Source organism: Podarcis tiliguerta (assembly GCF_965153285.1).
Source record: "Podarcis tiliguerta genome assembly, chromosome: 2".
Lineage (NCBI taxonomy): Eukaryota > Metazoa > Chordata > Lepidosauria > Squamata > Lacertidae > Podarcis > Podarcis tiliguerta.
The window spans coordinates 8,553,483-8,571,190 of record NC_139535.1 but is presented as its reverse complement, the minus strand read 5'-3'; the positions used below and the strand labels follow the sequence as shown (position 1 = coordinate 8,571,190).

General features: G+C 46.1%; 2 protein-coding genes across 5 annotated transcripts in view; both read right to left on the bottom strand.

The window, feature by feature from the left end:
* The window catches only part of LOC310670286 (uncharacterized protein), a 30,540-nt gene extending 24,422 nt beyond the window's left edge, over positions 1-6,118 (bottom strand). Inside the window, exons 1-2 of the mRNA XM_083425379.1 lie at positions 5,943-6,118; positions 5,170-5,294 (exon numbers count right to left, since the gene is read on the bottom strand). Of these exons, the coding sequence (XP_083281505.1) occupies positions 5,170-5,294; positions 5,943-6,022 (205 nt within the window). The 5' untranslated portion in view covers positions 6,023-6,118. The remainder of the gene's footprint in view (positions 1-5,169; positions 5,295-5,942) is intronic.
* A 2,053-nt stretch (positions 6,119-8,171) lies between these two features.
* On the bottom strand, positions 8,172-17,708 carry LOC310670340 (uncharacterized protein). 4 transcript variants are annotated; one of them, XM_083425543.1, is made up of 5 exons: positions 17,223-17,708; positions 16,112-16,215; positions 14,515-14,631; positions 11,699-13,564; positions 8,172-8,242 (listed from the first exon to the last, which is right to left on the bottom strand). In XM_083425543.1, exons 2-4 carry the CDS (start codon positions 16,143-16,145, stop codon positions 11,853-11,855), a joined length of 1,863 nt encoding a protein of 620 aa, XP_083281669.1. In that variant the 5' UTR covers positions 16,146-16,215; positions 17,223-17,708; the 3' UTR covers positions 8,172-8,242; positions 11,699-11,852. The 4 variants fall into 4 exon arrangements, with proteins under 4 accessions (XP_083281669.1, XP_083281667.1, XP_083281666.1 ...); XM_083425541.1 differs by having other exon boundaries at positions 11,699-13,567; positions 17,182-17,707; XM_083425540.1 differs by having other exon boundaries at positions 11,699-13,567; positions 17,223-17,706.

Genomic DNA, 17,708 nt, shown 5'->3' with positions numbered 1-17,708 from the left:
CCCCACACAAATGGGGGCTGGCCAGAGGAAACAGGCACCTCTTGAGACGTCCCGCCCCTTCGCTTCTCCCCTTTTCCCAGACGCAAAGGATTCTGGGATTTGTAGTTTGTTCCCCGTGAGGGAAAAAAGTGCCTTTCGGCTCTGGGGAAGGGTGCTCATTTATTTTTATTTTCCCCTTCTATTTACTCACTTACTGGCACACCTCTCTGTACCGCCTAACATGTCGCAGCGGTGCCAGGCAAAAAGAATGAGAAGATGAAACCAACTTGCACGTCAACGTGGTTGGATTCTAGACTTGGAAGGGACCCCGAGGGTCATCCAGTCCAACCCCCGGGAACGCAGCGCTCTTTTACCTCACGTGGGGCTCGAACCCGTGACCCTAAAATTAAGAGTCCCCATCTAAACCAAAAGTACTGATCAGGGAGCGACCTGTGACTGCTGGCGGCCTCTCCAGCTGCCCCACCTCACAGGGTTGTTGTGGAAGCGGAGAGCACCAGAGGCCGCCATGAGCCTCTTGGAAAAAAGGCGGGAGAGAGAAATGGAGCTGGGCTGGTGCAGGGGGGTCCTGCCTTCCGGCTAAGGCTCACCCAAGACAGTTCTCGGAGGGGGGACAGAAAGAAGAGTAGATGGCCAAACGCTGCTTTCTCTGCAATCCCCTCTCAGTTCGCAAGAGGCGAAAGAGGGAGATGCTGGGCAGCCTCGCTCACTTCCAGTGTGAAACTGCCTTAAGGCCCATCAAGGTTGTCAGGAGTAGAATTTGGCCCTTTTCAAAACCGAGATTTCATTATTTTATTTGTTTCCTGAAAGTTGTCCTCCACTGGACCGTTCAAGAAACAAACCTCAAAGCAGAATGGTAAAAATATCAGTAAAAGGAATACCATCAGCAAAATGGAAAATGTACATTTATGATGCTTTGAAATTCAAACTTCAACGTACTTAGTATGTTAGTAGTCTTACTCTTTAGTTTTTTCTTCCCTTCCTTTAATTTATTGTTTTGTTTTTCTTACTTATCTTGCATAAATTGAGATTCTAAAAGGCTGAATTCACTGAGAGTGTTTTTCTGACTTGGAGTTTTTTGTATGCACTACTTTGATTTTCAATAAATGAATTTTTTTTAAGGGGGGAGGAAGTAGGATTTTTCACATTCCAAGGATTTTTGGGAGGCTTTTTCTCTTCCATGATAAAAAAATGTTATTTTTCAGAGGGGAGGAGTGAAGGGAATATTTTGCTCATGGCTTAAAACATTTTTGAATTCTCCATCTCAATGTACTCTTTGGTGATGAAGAAGGAACAGGAATAAGTTTTTATTAATTTAAGCAAAGAGAAGGCAAATAGGCAGTCTTAACTTTTTTAAAAAAATAATCTTTACTGATTGTTGAAAAAGTACAAAATTATACGTGCACTAAACATGGTGAGAAGTAAATAAGAGAGAGAGAAAAAGAAACAGAAACTGTGTAAGAGGGGGAAATAAAGGGGGGGGGGAGATGGAAACCCCAAACTGTATATTTTACAAGGTTGTTATTGTACTTCACCAGACCTTAACCTATTACAATATTTGTAAAAAAACGGAACCAAAATGTCATTGAACTTGTCCATGGCAAGTCTGCATTTATATGCAAGTCGTTTATATGCTGCGAGTTTGTAGAAGTCTCCAATCCGTTCGTAGAAGGGAGCCGCATTTTTATTTTTCCAATTCATCAGTATCAGTCCTTTTGCTGCGGTCAGGGCTCGGAGAGTCCACTCCTGTAGTCCTTTTGTAAGGTTCCATGTGCTGGGTATATAATTCAAAAGGATATTTTGCTCAGTAAATGTAAGGTTCTTCCATACAGTTCTGTTGATAGTTTCAGTTATAGGACAATGAAAAAAATTATGTTTTAGAGAAGCATTATCCCTAGTGAACCTCCAACAGTTAGATACCTGAGATAGCCCTTTTTAAAACAAAGGTAATGGGGTCCAGTATATTCTACATATTATTCTAGCAGGCTAACATCTATGTTCCACACTCACTAAGGAGCGACACTTAAGATACAAGATCAGAAGGATATTATGGAGATAACTACAAAAGCAAAGTTACCATTACATTGAGATCAGGAGACACCGCTGTCTGAAATTATCTGGCAATACACATACTCACAGTACATTTGTGGTTTCTCTCCTGTGTGGACTCCCTGATGCAGCCCCAGCCTGCCCCTTCCAGGCAAAACATTCCCCGCACTCGAAACATTAATGGGTTTCCTTTTATTGTGGATTCTCTGGTGCCTTTGAAGGTCCAAATGAGGAGCAAATCTTTTCCCACACTCCTGACACTTGCATTGAATTTCCTTTGTGGAGTCACCCATGTAGATAAAAGATTCATTTCTTTACAAAGCAGATTCCACACTCCTAATGTCTGTCCGTTCTCCTTTTGGGATGGACACTCCGGAGTGCCACGAGGGCTGACCACCATCAAAATATTCCCCACACTCCCAACATTTATATGCTCTTTATTCCACATGGAGTTTTTGAAGGTTTCCACCTTCAACATTTTCCCCACTCTACCCATTGGTAAGGCCTCTCTCCTGTGTGGACTTTCTGGTGTTTGTGAAGATGTTGTGACCGAGAAAAACATTTCCCACACTCCAGGCACCTGTAAGGTTTCTCTCCTGTGTGGGTTCTCTGATGGATCACAAGGCGTGACTTCTGAGGAAATGATTTCTCACACTCCAAGCATTTATAGGGTTTCTCTCCTGTGTGGGTTCTCTGATGGATCACAAGGCGTGACTTCTGAGGAAATGATTTCTCACACTCCAAGCATTTATAGGGTTTCTCTCCTGTGTGGGTTCTCTGATGGGACACAAGGGAGTCTCTCCTTGAAAAACATTTCCCACACTCCAAGCATTTGTGGGGTTTCTCTCCTGTGTGGATCTTCTGGTGCCCCCTAAGGCTATGTGGTAAAGTAAATGACATTCCACAGTCTAAACATTTATATGGCTTTTCTCCTGTGTGGACTCTCTTATGAGAAATAAGATATGATGAAGTGGAAAAACATTTCCCACACTCTCCACATTCATATGGTCTCACTCCTGTATGGATACTCTGGTGTACATGAAGGTGTGATTTGTGGGCAAAACATTTTTCACACTCCACGCATTTGTAGGGTTTCTGCCCAGTGTGGATTTTTTCGTGCCCCTTGAGGTGTTGTTTCTGGGAAAAGCATTTTCCACACTCCATGCATTTGTAGGGTTTCTCTCCCGTATGGATTCTCTGGTGGATTGCAAGGTGTGATGGTAGAAGAAAACTTTTCCCACACTCCGCACATTTATGAGGCCTCTCCCCGGTGTGCACAGTCTGATGTCTCAGAAGTTCATCTTTCTCATGAAAACATTTCCCACACTCTCTACATTCATAGGGTTTCTCTCCTGTGTGGATTCTCTGGTGTCGCCTGAGACTTCCTTTTGTGGGGAAACATTTTCCACACTCCAGACACTTATGGGGCCTTTCTCCTGTGTGGGTTTTCTGATGGATTACAAGACCAGAACGGCAAGTAAACTTTCTTCCGCATTCAAAGCATTTATACCGTTTCTCCCCTGTGTGAACCAACCGATGGCTCCAAAGTTGTGAGTTTTGAGGAAAACATTTCCCACACTCCCAGCATTCATAGGGCTTCTCTCCTGTGTGGAGCCTCTGATGGGCCACAAGGACTGACTTGTGAGCAAATGATTTCCCACACTCTGGGCATTTGTAGGGTTTTTGTCCAGTGTGGGTTCGCTGATGGCTAACAAGTTTTGACCTAACAGAAAAGCATAACCCACACTCTCTACATTCATAGGGCTTCTCTCCTGTGTGGATTTTATGGGGTCCATGAAGCTGTGATTTCTTGGGGAACCCGATCCTACTCTCGCCATATTTGCGGGGTTTCTCTCCTGTGTGGCCTCTTTCATGTTTCACAAAATCTGAGAGTTGGGAAAAACCTTCCCCACACTCCAAGCAGCGATATGACTTATCTCCTCCTGCATGGACGTTCCGGTGGATCAGAACGATGGGCTGATGAGCAAGAATCTTCCTGAACTCCAAGGACATAGGGGTTTCCAAAGGGCTCACAAGCTCTGAACTCTGACCAAAACATTCCCCGCTCTCGGAGCTTTCCTGGGTCTTCTCCCCTGTGTGGATTCTCTGGTGTCCGGCAAGAGCCAATCCAAAGGCAAAGCATTGGCCACTCTTTGGACCGAAGTGTTTCCTCCTTGAGCTTCCTGCTGAGAGAGTGAAGAAAGTGGAATCAGGGTTTGAAGATGGCAGAGAAGTAGCTTCAGAATCCAACCTGAGATGGTTGGATCAGATGATACGTGAGAGATGGAGGTTGTACCACTTCTCCCCCCAACACCCACCGCATAATGTATTACCAGTGGAAGAGCTTTTTTAAAATGAAGTAACAGAGAACATTTTTCTTGCCAGTTGTCAGCAAGGGAGGGGAAACTCTCAACGGACTCTGCATCCCGCCCAAACTGCCTCACCTGAGCTGGTGTCCAAAATGGCAGCCAGGGGGCTGGGTGTTGGTGGGGGGCAAGGTGGTCCTTCGCTCTGTGCCAGGTGGACGGCTGAAGATGTCTGCAGGGTGGGGGGTGGGGACTGCACTGCCAGGGACCCCAGGGAAGGAACATGGTTGGGGCTTCCCGACTGTGGCTGTGATGCTGCTGGGAGTCCCTCAAACATAAAACCTTCCTGATACAGGGCTGCATTCAAACGTCTTCTAAAGGTGATATAGTTGTTTCTTTCCTTGACATCTGGTGGGAGGGCGTTCCAAAGAGAGGGAGCCATTACCAAGAAGGCTGCCTTTGGCTGGTTCCCTGTAACTTCGCTTCTTGCTGTGAGGGAACCGGCAGAAGACCCTCGGAGGAGGTGGGCCCCAGTGTACGGGCTGAACGATGGGGCTGGAGACGCTTCTTCAGGTATCCTGGGCCAAGCTGTCTAGGGTTTGTTGTGGGGATTAAATGAGGGGGAGACCCATGCGCCCCACCTTGAGCTCCTTGGAGGGGGCAAAGGTGGGATCAAAATGCAAGGCATTTGGAATAAAGTACATTTGCAGCTCTTGCGCAACAAACCTGCTCCCCACCCACCCCTCCACCCAAAAGAAGAGTGACAAGAAAATGTCCCGGAAGGACTGCTTCAGATTTGAGGAAGGAGGCTCCTTACCCAGAGAGGCCACGTCCCCCTCATTCTCCAGCATGGCCTCCCTTGCTCTTCGGCCAACGTCCAGCAGGGAGGGCCCTTTTGACCCTGCAGAAATAAACAGCCCCGTAATCAAAGGTTGGCGGTCTCTGTAATGACAAAATGCCCTCAGCAAAAACTGCAGCACCTCAGGAACACCTTTGGTGGCAAGAGCTGAGTGGGAAGCTCAGTCTTCCCCATAGATCCTTCCAACTTCTTTCTTTCTACCAAAAAAGTGCATAAATCGTCTCCGTTTTCAAATCATAAAAGTCCTTTCTTCAGTTCTTTTATATTCAATGTACCAGAGCTTTCCAAACTGTGTGTCGCGACACATTAGTGTGTCGGCTGCAGTGTGTAGGTGTGTCGTTTAAACACTCCTCATGTTACTCCCGGGGCTGGAAAAGGGTTAGTTTAACCTCTGGTTTGCTAGGGAAACTGAATTACTGCGTTGCAAAATGATGCAAAACTGAATTACTGCGTTGCAAAATGATGCATGTCTAAAAAGTATGTCACCAACATGAAAAGTTTGGAAAGCTCTGCTGCATGCAGTATAAAAATATGCACAATCTACCACCAAGATTTCAAAGAGGAATGAATAAATGAGTTTTCTTTTGCTCTTGAGAATCTCCCCTTCCTCCTCTTTCACCCCGATGCAACGTGCAAACTTATCCGTGCAATGGGGAAAGCCAAAATGGCTCATCTTTCCCGCCTCCCTTTTCTGCCCCGCCCCCTCACCGGCATTTGCCCCGCCCCCTCACCGGCATTCACGTGTTGCAGGGTTCAGACGGTGCTCTCTCACCCGTGGAGAGCTGCTTCCGAAGGGCGCCTCTGCCAGCATAGACTCCTTCCTGCTCCCACCTTCAGCCTCCCCTGCAAAACCTCTTTGCACCCCAGAGGTCGCGATGGCCGGACACCTCCTGCGAAAGCCCCACACAAATGGGGGCTGGCCAGAGGAAACAGGCACCTCTTGAGACGTCCCGCCCCTTCGCTTCTTCCCTTTTCCCAGACGCAAAGGATTCTGGGATTTGTAGTTTGTTCCCCGTGAGGGAAAAAAGTGCCTTTCGGCTCTGGGGAAGGGTGCTCATTTATTTCTATTTTCCCTTTCTATTTACTCACTTACTGGCACACCTCTCTGTACCGCCTAACATGTCGCAGCGGTGCCAGGCAAAAAGAATGAGAAGATGAAACCAACTTGCACGTCAACATCGTTGGATTCTAGACTTGGAAGGGACCCCGAGGGTCATCCAGTCCAACCCCCGCCAACGCAGCGCTTTTTTACCTCACGTGGGACTCGAACCCGTGACCCTAAAATTAAGAGTCCCCATCTAAACCAAAAGTACTGATCAGGGAGCGACCTGTGACTGCTGGCAGCCTCTCCAGCTGCCCCACCTCACAGGGTTGTTGTGGAAGCGGAGAGCACCAGAGGCCGCCATGAGCCCCTTGGAGAAAAGGCGGGAGAGGAGAAATGGAGCTGGGCTGGTGCAGGGGGGTCCTGCCTTCCGGCTAAGGCTCACCCAAGACAGTTCTGGGAGCGGGGAGAGAAAGAAGAGCATTTGGGCCTCTGCAATCCTCTCTCAGTTCGCAAGAGGCGAAAGAGGGAGATGCTGGGCAGCCTCGCTCACTTCAAGTGTGAAACTGCCTTAAGGCCCAGCAAGGTTGTCAGGAGGAGAATTTGGCCCTTTTCAAAACCAAGGAGATCTTATTATTTTATTTGTTTCCTGAAAGTTGTCCTCCACTGGACCGTTCAAGAAACAAACCTCAAAGCAGAATGGTAAAAATATCAGTAAAAGGAATACCATCAGCAAAATGGAAAATGTACATTTATGATGCTTTGAAATTCAAACTTCAACGTACTTAGTATGTTAGTAGTCTTACTCTTTAGTTTTTTTCTTCCCTTCCTTTAATTTATTGTTTTGTTTTTCTTACTTATCTTGCATAAAGTGAGATTGTAAAAGGCTGAATTCACTGAGAGTGTTTTTCTGACTTGGAGTTTTTTGTATGCACTACTTTGATTTTCAATAAATCAAAATTTTTTAAGGGGGGAGGAAGTAGGATTTTTCACATTCCAAGGATTTTTGGGAGGCTTTTTGTCTTCCATGATAAAAAAATGTTATGTTTCAGAGGGGAGGAATGAAGGGAATATTTTGCTCATGGCTTAAAACATTTTTGAATTCTCCATCTCAATGTACTCTTTGGTGGCGAAGAAGGAACAGGAAGAAGTTTTTATTAATTTAAGCAAAGAGAAGGCAAATAAGCAGTTAACTTTTTTTAAAAAATAATCTTTACTGATTGTTGAAAAAGTACAAAATTATACGTGCACTAAACATGGTGAGAAGTAAATAAGAGAGAGAGAAAAAGAAACAGAAACTGTGTAAGAGGGGGAAATAAAGCGGGGGAGATGGAAACCCCAAACTGTATATTTTACAAGGTTGTTATTGTACTTCACCAGACCTTAACCAATTACAATATTTGTAAAAACGGATCCAAAATGTCACTGAACTTGTCCATGGCAAGTCTGCATTTATATGCAAGTTGTTTATATGTTGCGAGTTTTAGAAGTCTCCAATCCGTTCGTAGAAGGGAGCCGCCTTTTTATTTTTCCAATTCATCAGTATCAGTCCTTTTGCTGCGGTCAGGGCACGGAGAGTCCACTCCTGTAGTCCTTTTGTAAGGTTCCATGTGCTGGGTATATAATTCAAAAGGATATTTTGCTCAGTAAATGTAAGGTTCTTCCATACAGTTCTGTTGATAGTTTCAGTTATACGACAATGAAAAAACTCATGTTTTTAGAGAAGCATTATCCCTAGTGCATCTCCAACAATTAGATTACCTGAGATAGCCCTTTTTAAAACAAAGGTAATGGGGTCCAGTATATTCTACATATTATTCTAGCAGGCTAACATCTATGTTCCACACTCACTAATGAGCGACACTTAAGATACATGATCAGAAGGATTATGGAGATAACTGCAAAAGCAAAGTTACCACCACACTCCTGACACTTGCATTGAATTTCCTTTGTGGAGTCACCCATGTTGATAAAAGATTCATTTATTTCCTTTGTGGAGTCACCCATGTTGATAAAAGATTCAAGATGTAACTGAACGACTGCAAGGAATCATAAAACCTACTGACAAATACCCCTTCCTCTTGGTTCATGTGGGAACCAATGACACTGCAAGCAATAGCCTCCAGAAGATCAAAAGAGACTACGAGGCTCTGGGCAGGAAATTGAAGCAATTAAATGCACAAATCGTCATCTCATCTGTCCTCCCAGTTGAACGACGTGGCCCAGGGAGAGAGAGGAAAATAGTGGAAGTAAACAGCTGGCTTCGCAAATGGTGTAAACAGGAACGGTTTGGATTCTTAGATCACGGACTGCAGTTTCTTGAGGATGGACTTCTGGCAAGCGATGGGCTGCACCTCACAACGGTTGGGAGGAATGTTTTTGCCAAAAAACTCAGAAACCTCATCAGGAGGGCTTTAAACTGACTAATGTGGGGGAGGGAGACAGTGCTCCTGAAGGTAGGAGTCTATTAATTGATGAAGATGATCATCCAAATGTCATAGACCAAATGGAGCAAACAGCAAGCAGACCTAGTGGTGGGAGGAAAAAATCCTTAAATAAGAGACACGGGGGAATGACTAATGGACTTCAATGTCTGTACACTAATGCACAAAGCATGGGAAATAAACAAGATGAGCTTGAGCTCTTGGTACTGCAAACTAAATATGACATAATAGGCATCACTGAAACCTGGTGGGATAAGTCCCACAATTGGAATGTAAAAATGGAGGGATACAATCTATTTCAGAGAAACAGACCAGACAAGAAAGGAGGAGGAGTGGCGTTATATGTCAGGGATGTGTATACCTGTGAAGAGATCCAAGATTTAGAACCTCAAAGCCAAAGTGAGAGCATTTGGGTCAAAATTAAGGGAGAGAAGAATAATAGTGACCTCATTGTGGGAGTTTACTATAGATCCCCAAGCCAAACGGAGGACATAGATGATGCCTTCCTGGAACAGATGGCCAAGCATGCAAAAGGAAGGGAGATAGTAGTAATGGGGGACTTCAATTACCCAGATATTTGTTGGATGTCAAACTCAGCCAAGAGCATAAGGTCAAACAGATTCCTCACTGGCCTTGCAGACAACTTCATTGTCCAGAAAGTGGGAGAAGCAACAAGAGGAACAGCCATTTTAGATCTGGTCCTAACCAATGTCGATGACCTGGTTAATGGGGTAGAAGTGGAAGGATCATTAGGCGCAAGTGATCATGCTCTTCTGAAGTTTACTATACAACGGAAAGGAGCAGCCAAGCATACTAGGACTCAATTTCTTGACTTTAAGAAAGCCGACTTCATAAAACTTAGGGAAGTGCTGGGTGAGATCCCATGGACAGTAATACTAAAAGGAAAGGGAGTTCATGATGGCTGGGAGTTTGTTAAGAGGGAGATAGTAAAAGCACAACTTCAGGCAATACCAATGAGACGGAAACATGGAAGGTGCCTAAAGAAGCCAGGGTGGCTATCTAAAGAACTTTTAACTGAGTTAAGATTAAAAAAGGATGTGTACAAAAAATGGAAAAGGGGGGAAACCACCAAAGAGGAATTCAAACAAATAGCCAGCACGTGTAGACACAAAGTCAGAAAAGCTAAAGCACAGAATGAACTCAGGCTTGCTAGAGAGGTTAAAAGCAACAAAAAAGGCTTCTATGGGTATGTTCGTAGCAAAAGGAAGAACAAAGAAACAGTGGGGTCACTCAGAGGAGAAGATGGTGAAATGCAAACAGGGGACACAGAAAGGGCAGAACTCCTCAATGCCTTCTTTGCCTCAGTCTTCTCCGATAAAGAAAACAATGCCCGACCTGAAGAATTTGGAGGAAATGATTCAGCAGAGGAAACACAGCCCAGAATAACTAAGGAGATAGTACAAGAATACTTGGCTAGTTTAGATGTATTCAAGTCTCCAGGGCCAGATGAACTGCATCCAAGAGTATTAAAAGAACTGGCAGATGTGATCTCAGAACCACTGGCAGTCATCTTTGAGAATTCCTGGAGAACAGGCGAAGTCCCGGCAGACTGGAGGAGGGCAAATGTTGTCCCTATTTTCAAAAAGGGGAAAAGAGAGGACCCAAATAATTACCGCCCAGTCAGTCTAACATCAATACCAGGGAAGATTCTGGAGCAGATCATTAAGCAAACAATCTGTGAGCACCTAGAAAGGAATGCTGTGATCACCAATAGTCAGCATGGATTTCTGAAAAATAAGTCATGTCAGACTAACCTGATCTCATTTTTTGACAGAATTACAAGCCTGGTAGATGAAGGGAACGCAGTGGATGTAGTCTACCTTGATTTCAGCAAGGCATTTGACAAGGTGCCCCATGATATTCTTGTAAAGAAGCTGGTAAAATGCGGTCTTGACTCTGCTACCACTCAGTGGATTTGTAACTGGCTGACTGACCGGACCCAAAGGGTGCTCATCAATGGTTCTTCTTCATCCTGGAGAAGAGTGACTAGTGGGGTGCCACAGGGTTCTGTCTTGGGCCCGGTCTTATTCAACATCTTTATCAACGACTTGGATGATGGACTCAAGGGCATCCTGATCAAATTTGCAGATGACACCAAACTGGGAGGGGTGGCTAACACCCCAGAAGACAGGATCACACTTCAAAACGACCTTGACAGATTAGAGAACTGGGCCAAAACAAACAAGATGAATTTTAACAGGGAGAAATGTAAAGTATTGCACTTGGGCAAAAAAAATGAGAGGCACAAATACAAGATGGGTGACACCTGGCTTGAGAGCAGTACATGTGAAAAGGATCTAGGAGTCTTGGTTGACCACAAACTTGACATGAGCCAACAGTGTGACGCGGCAGCTAAAAAAGCCAATGCAATTCTGGGCTGCATCAATAGGAGTATAGCATCTAGATCAAGGGAAGTTATAGTGCCACTGTATTCTGCTCTGGTCAGACCTCACCTGGAGTACTGTGTCCAGTTCTGGGCACCACAGTTCAAGAAGGACACTGACAAACTAGAACGTGTACAGAGGAGGGCAACCAAAATGGTCAAAGGCCTGGAAACGATGCCTTATGAGGATCGGCTAAGGGAGCTGGGCATGTTTAGCCTGGAGAAGAGGAGGTTAAGGGGTGATATGATAGCCATGTTCAAATATATAAAAGGATGTCACATAGAGGAGGGAGAAAGGTTGTTTTCTGCTGCTCCAGAGAAGCGGACACGGAGCAATGGATACAAACTACAAGAAAGAAGATTCCACCTAAACATTAGGAAGAACTTCCTGACAGTAAGAGCTGTTCGACAGTGGAATTTGCTGCCAAGGAGTGTGGTGGAGTCTCCTTCTTTGGAGGTCTTTAAGCAGAGGCTTGACAACCATATGTCAGGAGTGCTCTGATGGTGTTTCCTGCTTGGCAGGGGGTTGGACTCGATGACCCTTGTGGTCTCTTCCAACTCTATGATTCTATGATTCTATGATTCTATTCTATTTACAAAGCAGATTCCACACTCCTAATGTCTGTCCGTTCTCCTCTTGGGATGGACACTCTGGAGTGCCACGAGGGCTGACCACCGATCAAAATATTCCCCACACTCCCAACATTTATATGCTCTTTATTCCACATGGAGTCTTTGAAGGTTTCCACCTTCAACATTTTCCCCACTCTACACATTGGTAAGGCCTCTCTCCTGTGTGGACTTTCTGGTGTCTGTGAAGATGTTGTGACCGAGAAAAACATTTCCCACACTCCAGGCACCTGTAAGGTTTCTCTCCTGTGTGGATCCTCTGGTGGATCACAAGGCGTGACTTCTGAGGAAATGATTTCTCACACTCCAAGCATTTATAGGGTTTCTCTCCTGTGTGGGTTCTCTGATGGGACACAAGGGAGTCTCTCCTTGAAAAACATTTCCCACACTCCAAGCATTTGTGGGGTTTCTCTCCTGTGTGGATCTTCTGGTGCCCCCTAAGGCTATGTGGTAAAGTAAATGACATTCCACAGTCTAAACATTTATATGGCTTTTCTCCTGTGTGGACTCTCTTATGAGAAATAAGATATGATGAAGTGGAAAAACATTTCCCACACTCTCCACATTCATATGGTCTCACTCCTGTGTGGATACTCTGGTGTACATGAAGGTGTGATTTGTGGGCAAAACATTTTCCACACTCCATGCATTTGTAGGGTTTCTCTCCCGTATGGATTCTCTGGTGGATTGCAAGGTGTGATGGTACAAGAAAACATTTCCCACACTCTGCACATTTATGAGGCCTCTCTCCGGTGTGCACAGTCTGATGCCTCAGAAGTTCAGCTTTCTCATGAAAACATTTCCCACATTCTCTACATTCATAGGGTTCCTCTCCTGTGTGGATTCTCTGGTGTCGCCTGAGACTTCCTTTTGTGGGGAAACATTTTCCACACTCCAGACACTTATGGGGCCTTTCTCCTGTGTGGGTTTTCTGATGGATTACAAGACCAGAACGGCAAGTAAACTTTCTTCCGCATTCAAAGCATTTATACCGTTTCTCCCCTGTGTGAACCAACCGATGGCTCCAAAGTTGTGCGTTTTGAGGAAAACATTTCCCACACTCCCAGCATTCATAGGGCTTCTCTCCTGTGTGGAGCCTCTGATGGGCCACAAGGACTGACTTGTGAGCAAATGATTTCCCACACTCTGGGCATTTGTAGGGTTTTTGTCCAGTGTGGGTTCGCTGATGGGTAACAAGTTTTGACCTAACAGAAAAGCATAACCCACACTCTCTACATTCATAGGGCTTCTCTCCTGTGTGGAGCCTCTGATGGGCCACAAGGCCTGACTTGTGAGCAAATGATTTCCCACACTCTGGGCATTTATAGGGTTTTTGTCCAGTGTGGGTTCGCTGATGGGTAACAAGTTCTGACCTAACAGAAAAGCATAACCCACACTCTGTACATTCATAGGGCTTCTCTCCTGTGTGGATTTTATGGGGTCCATGAAGCTGTGATCTCTTGGGGAACCCGATCCTACTCTCGCCATATTTGCGGGGTTTCTCTCCTGTGTGGCCTCTTGCATGTTTCACAAAATCTGAGAGTCGGGAAAAACCTTCCCCACACTCCAAGCAGCGATATGACTTATCTCCTCCTGCATGGACGTTCCGGTGGATCAGAACGATGGGCTGATGAGCAAGAACCTTCCTGAACTCCAAAGACATAGGGGTTTCCAAAGGGCTCACAAGCTCTGAACTCTGACCAAAACATTCCCCGCTCTCGGAGCTTTCCTGGATCTTCTCTCCTGTGTGGATTCTCTGGTGTCTAGCAAGAGCCAATCCGAAGTCAAAGAATCGGCCACACTCTGGGCAGAAGTGTTTCCTCCTCCAGTTTCCTGCTGAGAGAGTGAAGAAAGTGGAATCAGGGTTTGAAGATGGCAGAGAAGTAGCCTAAGGTTACCAGTCGTCCCCGTTTCCCAGGACAGTCCCCGGATTTACAAGTTGGTCCCCTGACAAAATCCAGCTATTTAGTAGGAAGTTGAAAAGTGTCCCTGAGTTCATTGAAAAAAAATCTGGTAACCTTAAAATAGCCTCAGAATCCAAATTGAAGGAGGAGGAGGAAGAGGAGGAGGAGGAAGATGGAAAGGGAGACTCTTCCCCACTTCTTTCAGCTCTAGGTCCTTTTCAAGGCTCAAGAGAAATTCTACTTGTTCAGGTTTCCACCCAAATCCCTTAGAACAATGATGCCCTCAAAGGTTCCTCCTCTCAGTCCAGGGAGGAATGGCCGGAATGTGTGGTGCCCACAGAAGACGCTTTAAAGAAAAAACAATACCCAAATGGCCTCACAGAGCTAGAAAGCTTGGCAGTCGCCATCCTGGCATTTGCCTGTTTGCTCAATTCTCCACTTTCTTCTCCCGCTCCTTGATCCTCCTAACTTCTGGGCCTGAAGGACTTAGCAGGCAGCGGAGCTAGAGGAGGAGCAGCAAAGATGGTGGAGGGAGGAGAGAGCAGAGGTGTAAAGGGAAAAGCGAGGTTTCTCTCCCTCTTGCATCGTGCAAAAAGGCAAAGCCCCCCCCTGAAGCTGAACCTTGGAAAATGCAGGACAGACCAAAGCAGGGATTGTGAGAAGGTCGAGATTCTAAGTTTTCACGTTCTTAAAAATAGTAAATTGAGGAGGAAGGACAGGGGTGGGAAAAACGGTGGCCAGCTCTGTGGGAGAAGCAACTTTAACACAACAGGATCCTTCCCATCCCTATAAATGAAGTAACAGAGATTTTTCTTGCCAATTTTCATCAAGGGAGGAGAAACTCTGAACGGACTCTGCATCCCACCCAGACCACCTCACCTGAGCTGGTGTCCGAAATGGCAGCCCCTGTTCCGTCTGAGATCTGATATTGTGGCGTCCTGGGCTCTTCCGCTTGCTCTGCGCTGGGGACGAGGCTCGTCTTGGGAAGCGGCAGTGCTATGCGGGAAAGAAGTGAGAAGAAGGAAGAAGAAGAAGAAGAATAAGGAAGAAGAAGAGGAAGTGAGAAGAAGGAAACGTGGAGGAAGCATTCGGTTTCGTGGCCCAAACTATCCCCAGCGGCCGGTCATCCAAAGCTCTCTCAAACATTTATGGGGAAGGAGAATCCATAACTAAACAGTACCTTGGGTTAGGGGGCTGCATGTTTGTGTGGGGCAAGTTGGTCCTTGGCTCTGTGCTGGAAGGAGGAGTGAGTTGGTGGGATGGGGGGTCGGGACTGCAGTGCCAGGACCCCAGGGAGGGGACTTGGTTGGCGCTTCCAGACTGCTGCTGTTACGCTGGTTGGAGTCCCCCACATGCCAGCAAACCCATTTTGCACAGCTGGAGTTCAGCGCAGTGGTTAAAGTGCCAGACTGGAACCTGGGAGACCAGGGTTCAAATCTCCCTCAGCCATGAAACTCATCAGGAAATATTGGTCCAGTCATTCCCTCTCAGGGCTAGCCTACCTCACAGAACTGTTTATTATTATTATTAAAGTGGTACCTCGGGTTACATACGCTTCAGGTTACAGACGCTTCAAGTTACAGACTCCGCTAACCCAGAAATATTACCTCAGGTTAAGAACTTTACCTCAGGATGAGAACAGAAATCGTGTGGCGGCAGCGGGAGGCCCCATTAGCTAAAGTGATACCTCAGGTTAAGAACAGTTTCAGGACCTCCAGAATGAATTAAGTTCTTAACCCGAGGTACCACTGTTTTTTTTTTTAATTATTATTATTATTATTATTATTATTATTATTATTATTATTATTACTCCCTGCCCATCCAACATTTTTCATTTTGCACAGAATCCTACCTTACAGCCACACAACAGTCTGAGTTCTCCACACCTATGCTAGATTACTAATAAGAATTCTTTATTATTTGTATCCCACCCATCTGAATGGGTTGCCCCAGCCACTCTGGGCAGCTTCCAGCAAATATAAAAACCTAATAAAACATCTAACATTAAAAACTTCCTGACACAGGGCTGCCTTCAAATGCCTTCTAAAGCTTATATAGTTATTTATTTCCTTGACATCTGCTGGGAGGGTGTTCCACAGGGTGGGGGCCACTACCAAGAAGGCCCTCTGCCTGGTTCCCTGTAACTTCAGTTTCTGCATTAAGGGAACCGCCAGAAGGCCCTTGGAGCTGGACCTCAGGGTCCAGGCTGAGCGATGGGGTGGAGACACTCCTTCAGGTATACAAGGCCGTTTGGGGCTTGTTGTGGGGATTAAATGGGGGGGGGACCTGTGCGCCCCACATTGCGCTTCTTGGAGGGGGCAAAGGTGGGATCAAAATGCAAGGCATTTGGAATAAAGTACATTTGCAGCTCTTGCGCAACAAACCTGCTCCCCACCCACCCCTCCACCCCAAAAGAAGAGTGAGAAGAAAATGTCCCGGAAGGACTGCTTCAGATATGAGGAAGGAGGCTCCTTACCCAGAGAGGCCACGTCCCCCTCATTCTCCAGCATGGCCTCCCTTGCCTGAGGCTCTTCGGCCAACGTCCAGCAGGGAGGACCCTTCCTCAAAGGTTAGCGGTCTCTGGAACGACAAAACGCCCTCAGCAAAAACTGCAGCACCTCAATAACGCCTTTGGTGGCAAACGCAGAGTGGGAATCTCGGTCTTCCCCATAGCTCAGGAATGGCCAAACTTGGCTCTCCAGATGTTTTGGGACTACAACTCCCATCATCCCTGGCCACTGGTTCGGTTAGCTAGGGATGATAGGAGTTGTAGTCCCAAAACATCTGGAGGGCCAAGTCTGGCCATGCCTGCCATAGATGCTTGCAACTTCATTCTTTTGGTTGTTTTTATTATTATGATTATTCGATATTTTCTTGGGTTACGAAAAAAGTGCATACATTGTATCCGTTTTCAGATTGTAAAAGTCCTTTTTTCAGATCACTTATATTCAATGTGACACTTTAATGCTGTATACCGGAGCTTTCCAAACTGTGTGTCGCGACACGTTAGTATACAGCACTGATGCATCTTTATCGAAGGAAATCAGCCCTGAGTGCTCACTGGAAGGACAGATCCTGAAGCTGAGGCTCCAATACTTTGGCCACCTCATGAGAAGAGAAGACTCACTGGAAAAGACCCTGATGCTGGGAAAGATGGAGGGCACAAGGAGAAGGGGACGACAGAGGACGAGATGGTTGGACAGTGTTCTCGAAGGTACCAACATGAGTTTGACTAAACTGCGGGAGGCAGTGGAAGATAGGAGTGCCTGGTGCGCTCTGGTCCATGGGGTCACGAAGAGTCTGACACGACTAAACGACTAAACAACAACAACATTACTATGTTTCATATTGCTAGTTACCTCTGGTAATATTCCATTTTACAAAATTTTACATTTTACCGTTTCATTTCAAAGAGGAATGAGTGAGTTTTCTTCTGCTCTCGAGAATCTCCCCTTCCTCCTCTTTCACCCCCATGCAACGTGCAAACTTATTCGTGCAATGGGGAAAGCCAAAATGGCTTATTTCTCCCTGCGCCGCCCCCCTCGCCGGCATTCACGTGTTGCAGGGTTCAGACGGTGCCCTCTCACCCGTGTAGAGCTGCTTCCGAAGGGCGCCTCTGCCGGCAAAGACTCCTTCCTGCTCCCACCTTCAGCCTCCACCGCGAAGCCTCTTTGCACCCCAGCGAGCTCGGTGGCGGGTCCCCTCCTGCAAAACACCCACACAAAATGTCCTCGTGTCCTTCGCTTCTTCCCTTTTTCCAGACTCAAAGGATTCTGGGAGGTGTAGTTTTTTCCTCCCTGGGAAGACAAAATATGCCTTTGGGCTCTGGGAAAGGCTGTTCATGGCCCCTCCTTTCTATTTACTCGCTTACAACCCAGCCTCGCCTGAGCTCTGCTTTCTTCCAATTGAAGTGCAGTGTTTGAGGAAACCCAAATGCTTGTTTGCAGAGCTATTGTACTACCAACCTTACTGTATGCTTGGGATGTCCTAGTCCTTCGCTTCTTCCCTTTTCCCAGACCCAAAGGGTTCTGGGAGGCGTAGTCTGTTCCTCTCTGAGGCAAAAAAAAGTGCCT

Bases quoted from the DNA above. Each gene is read 5' to 3' on its own strand.
- LOC310670340 (XM_083425541.1), bottom strand. From the start codon at position 16,145: ATGCTGGAGAATGAGGGGGACGTGGCCTCTCTGG. The intron at 14,632-16,111 runs GTAAGGAGCCTC...TTTCCCGCATAG, and splicing joins GGGGGACGTGGCCTCTCTGG to CACTGCCGCTTCCCAAGACG. The intron at 13,568-14,514 runs GTGAGGTGGTCT...TCACTCTCTCAG, and splicing joins CATTTCGGACACCAGCTCAG to CAGGAAACTGGAGGAGGAAA.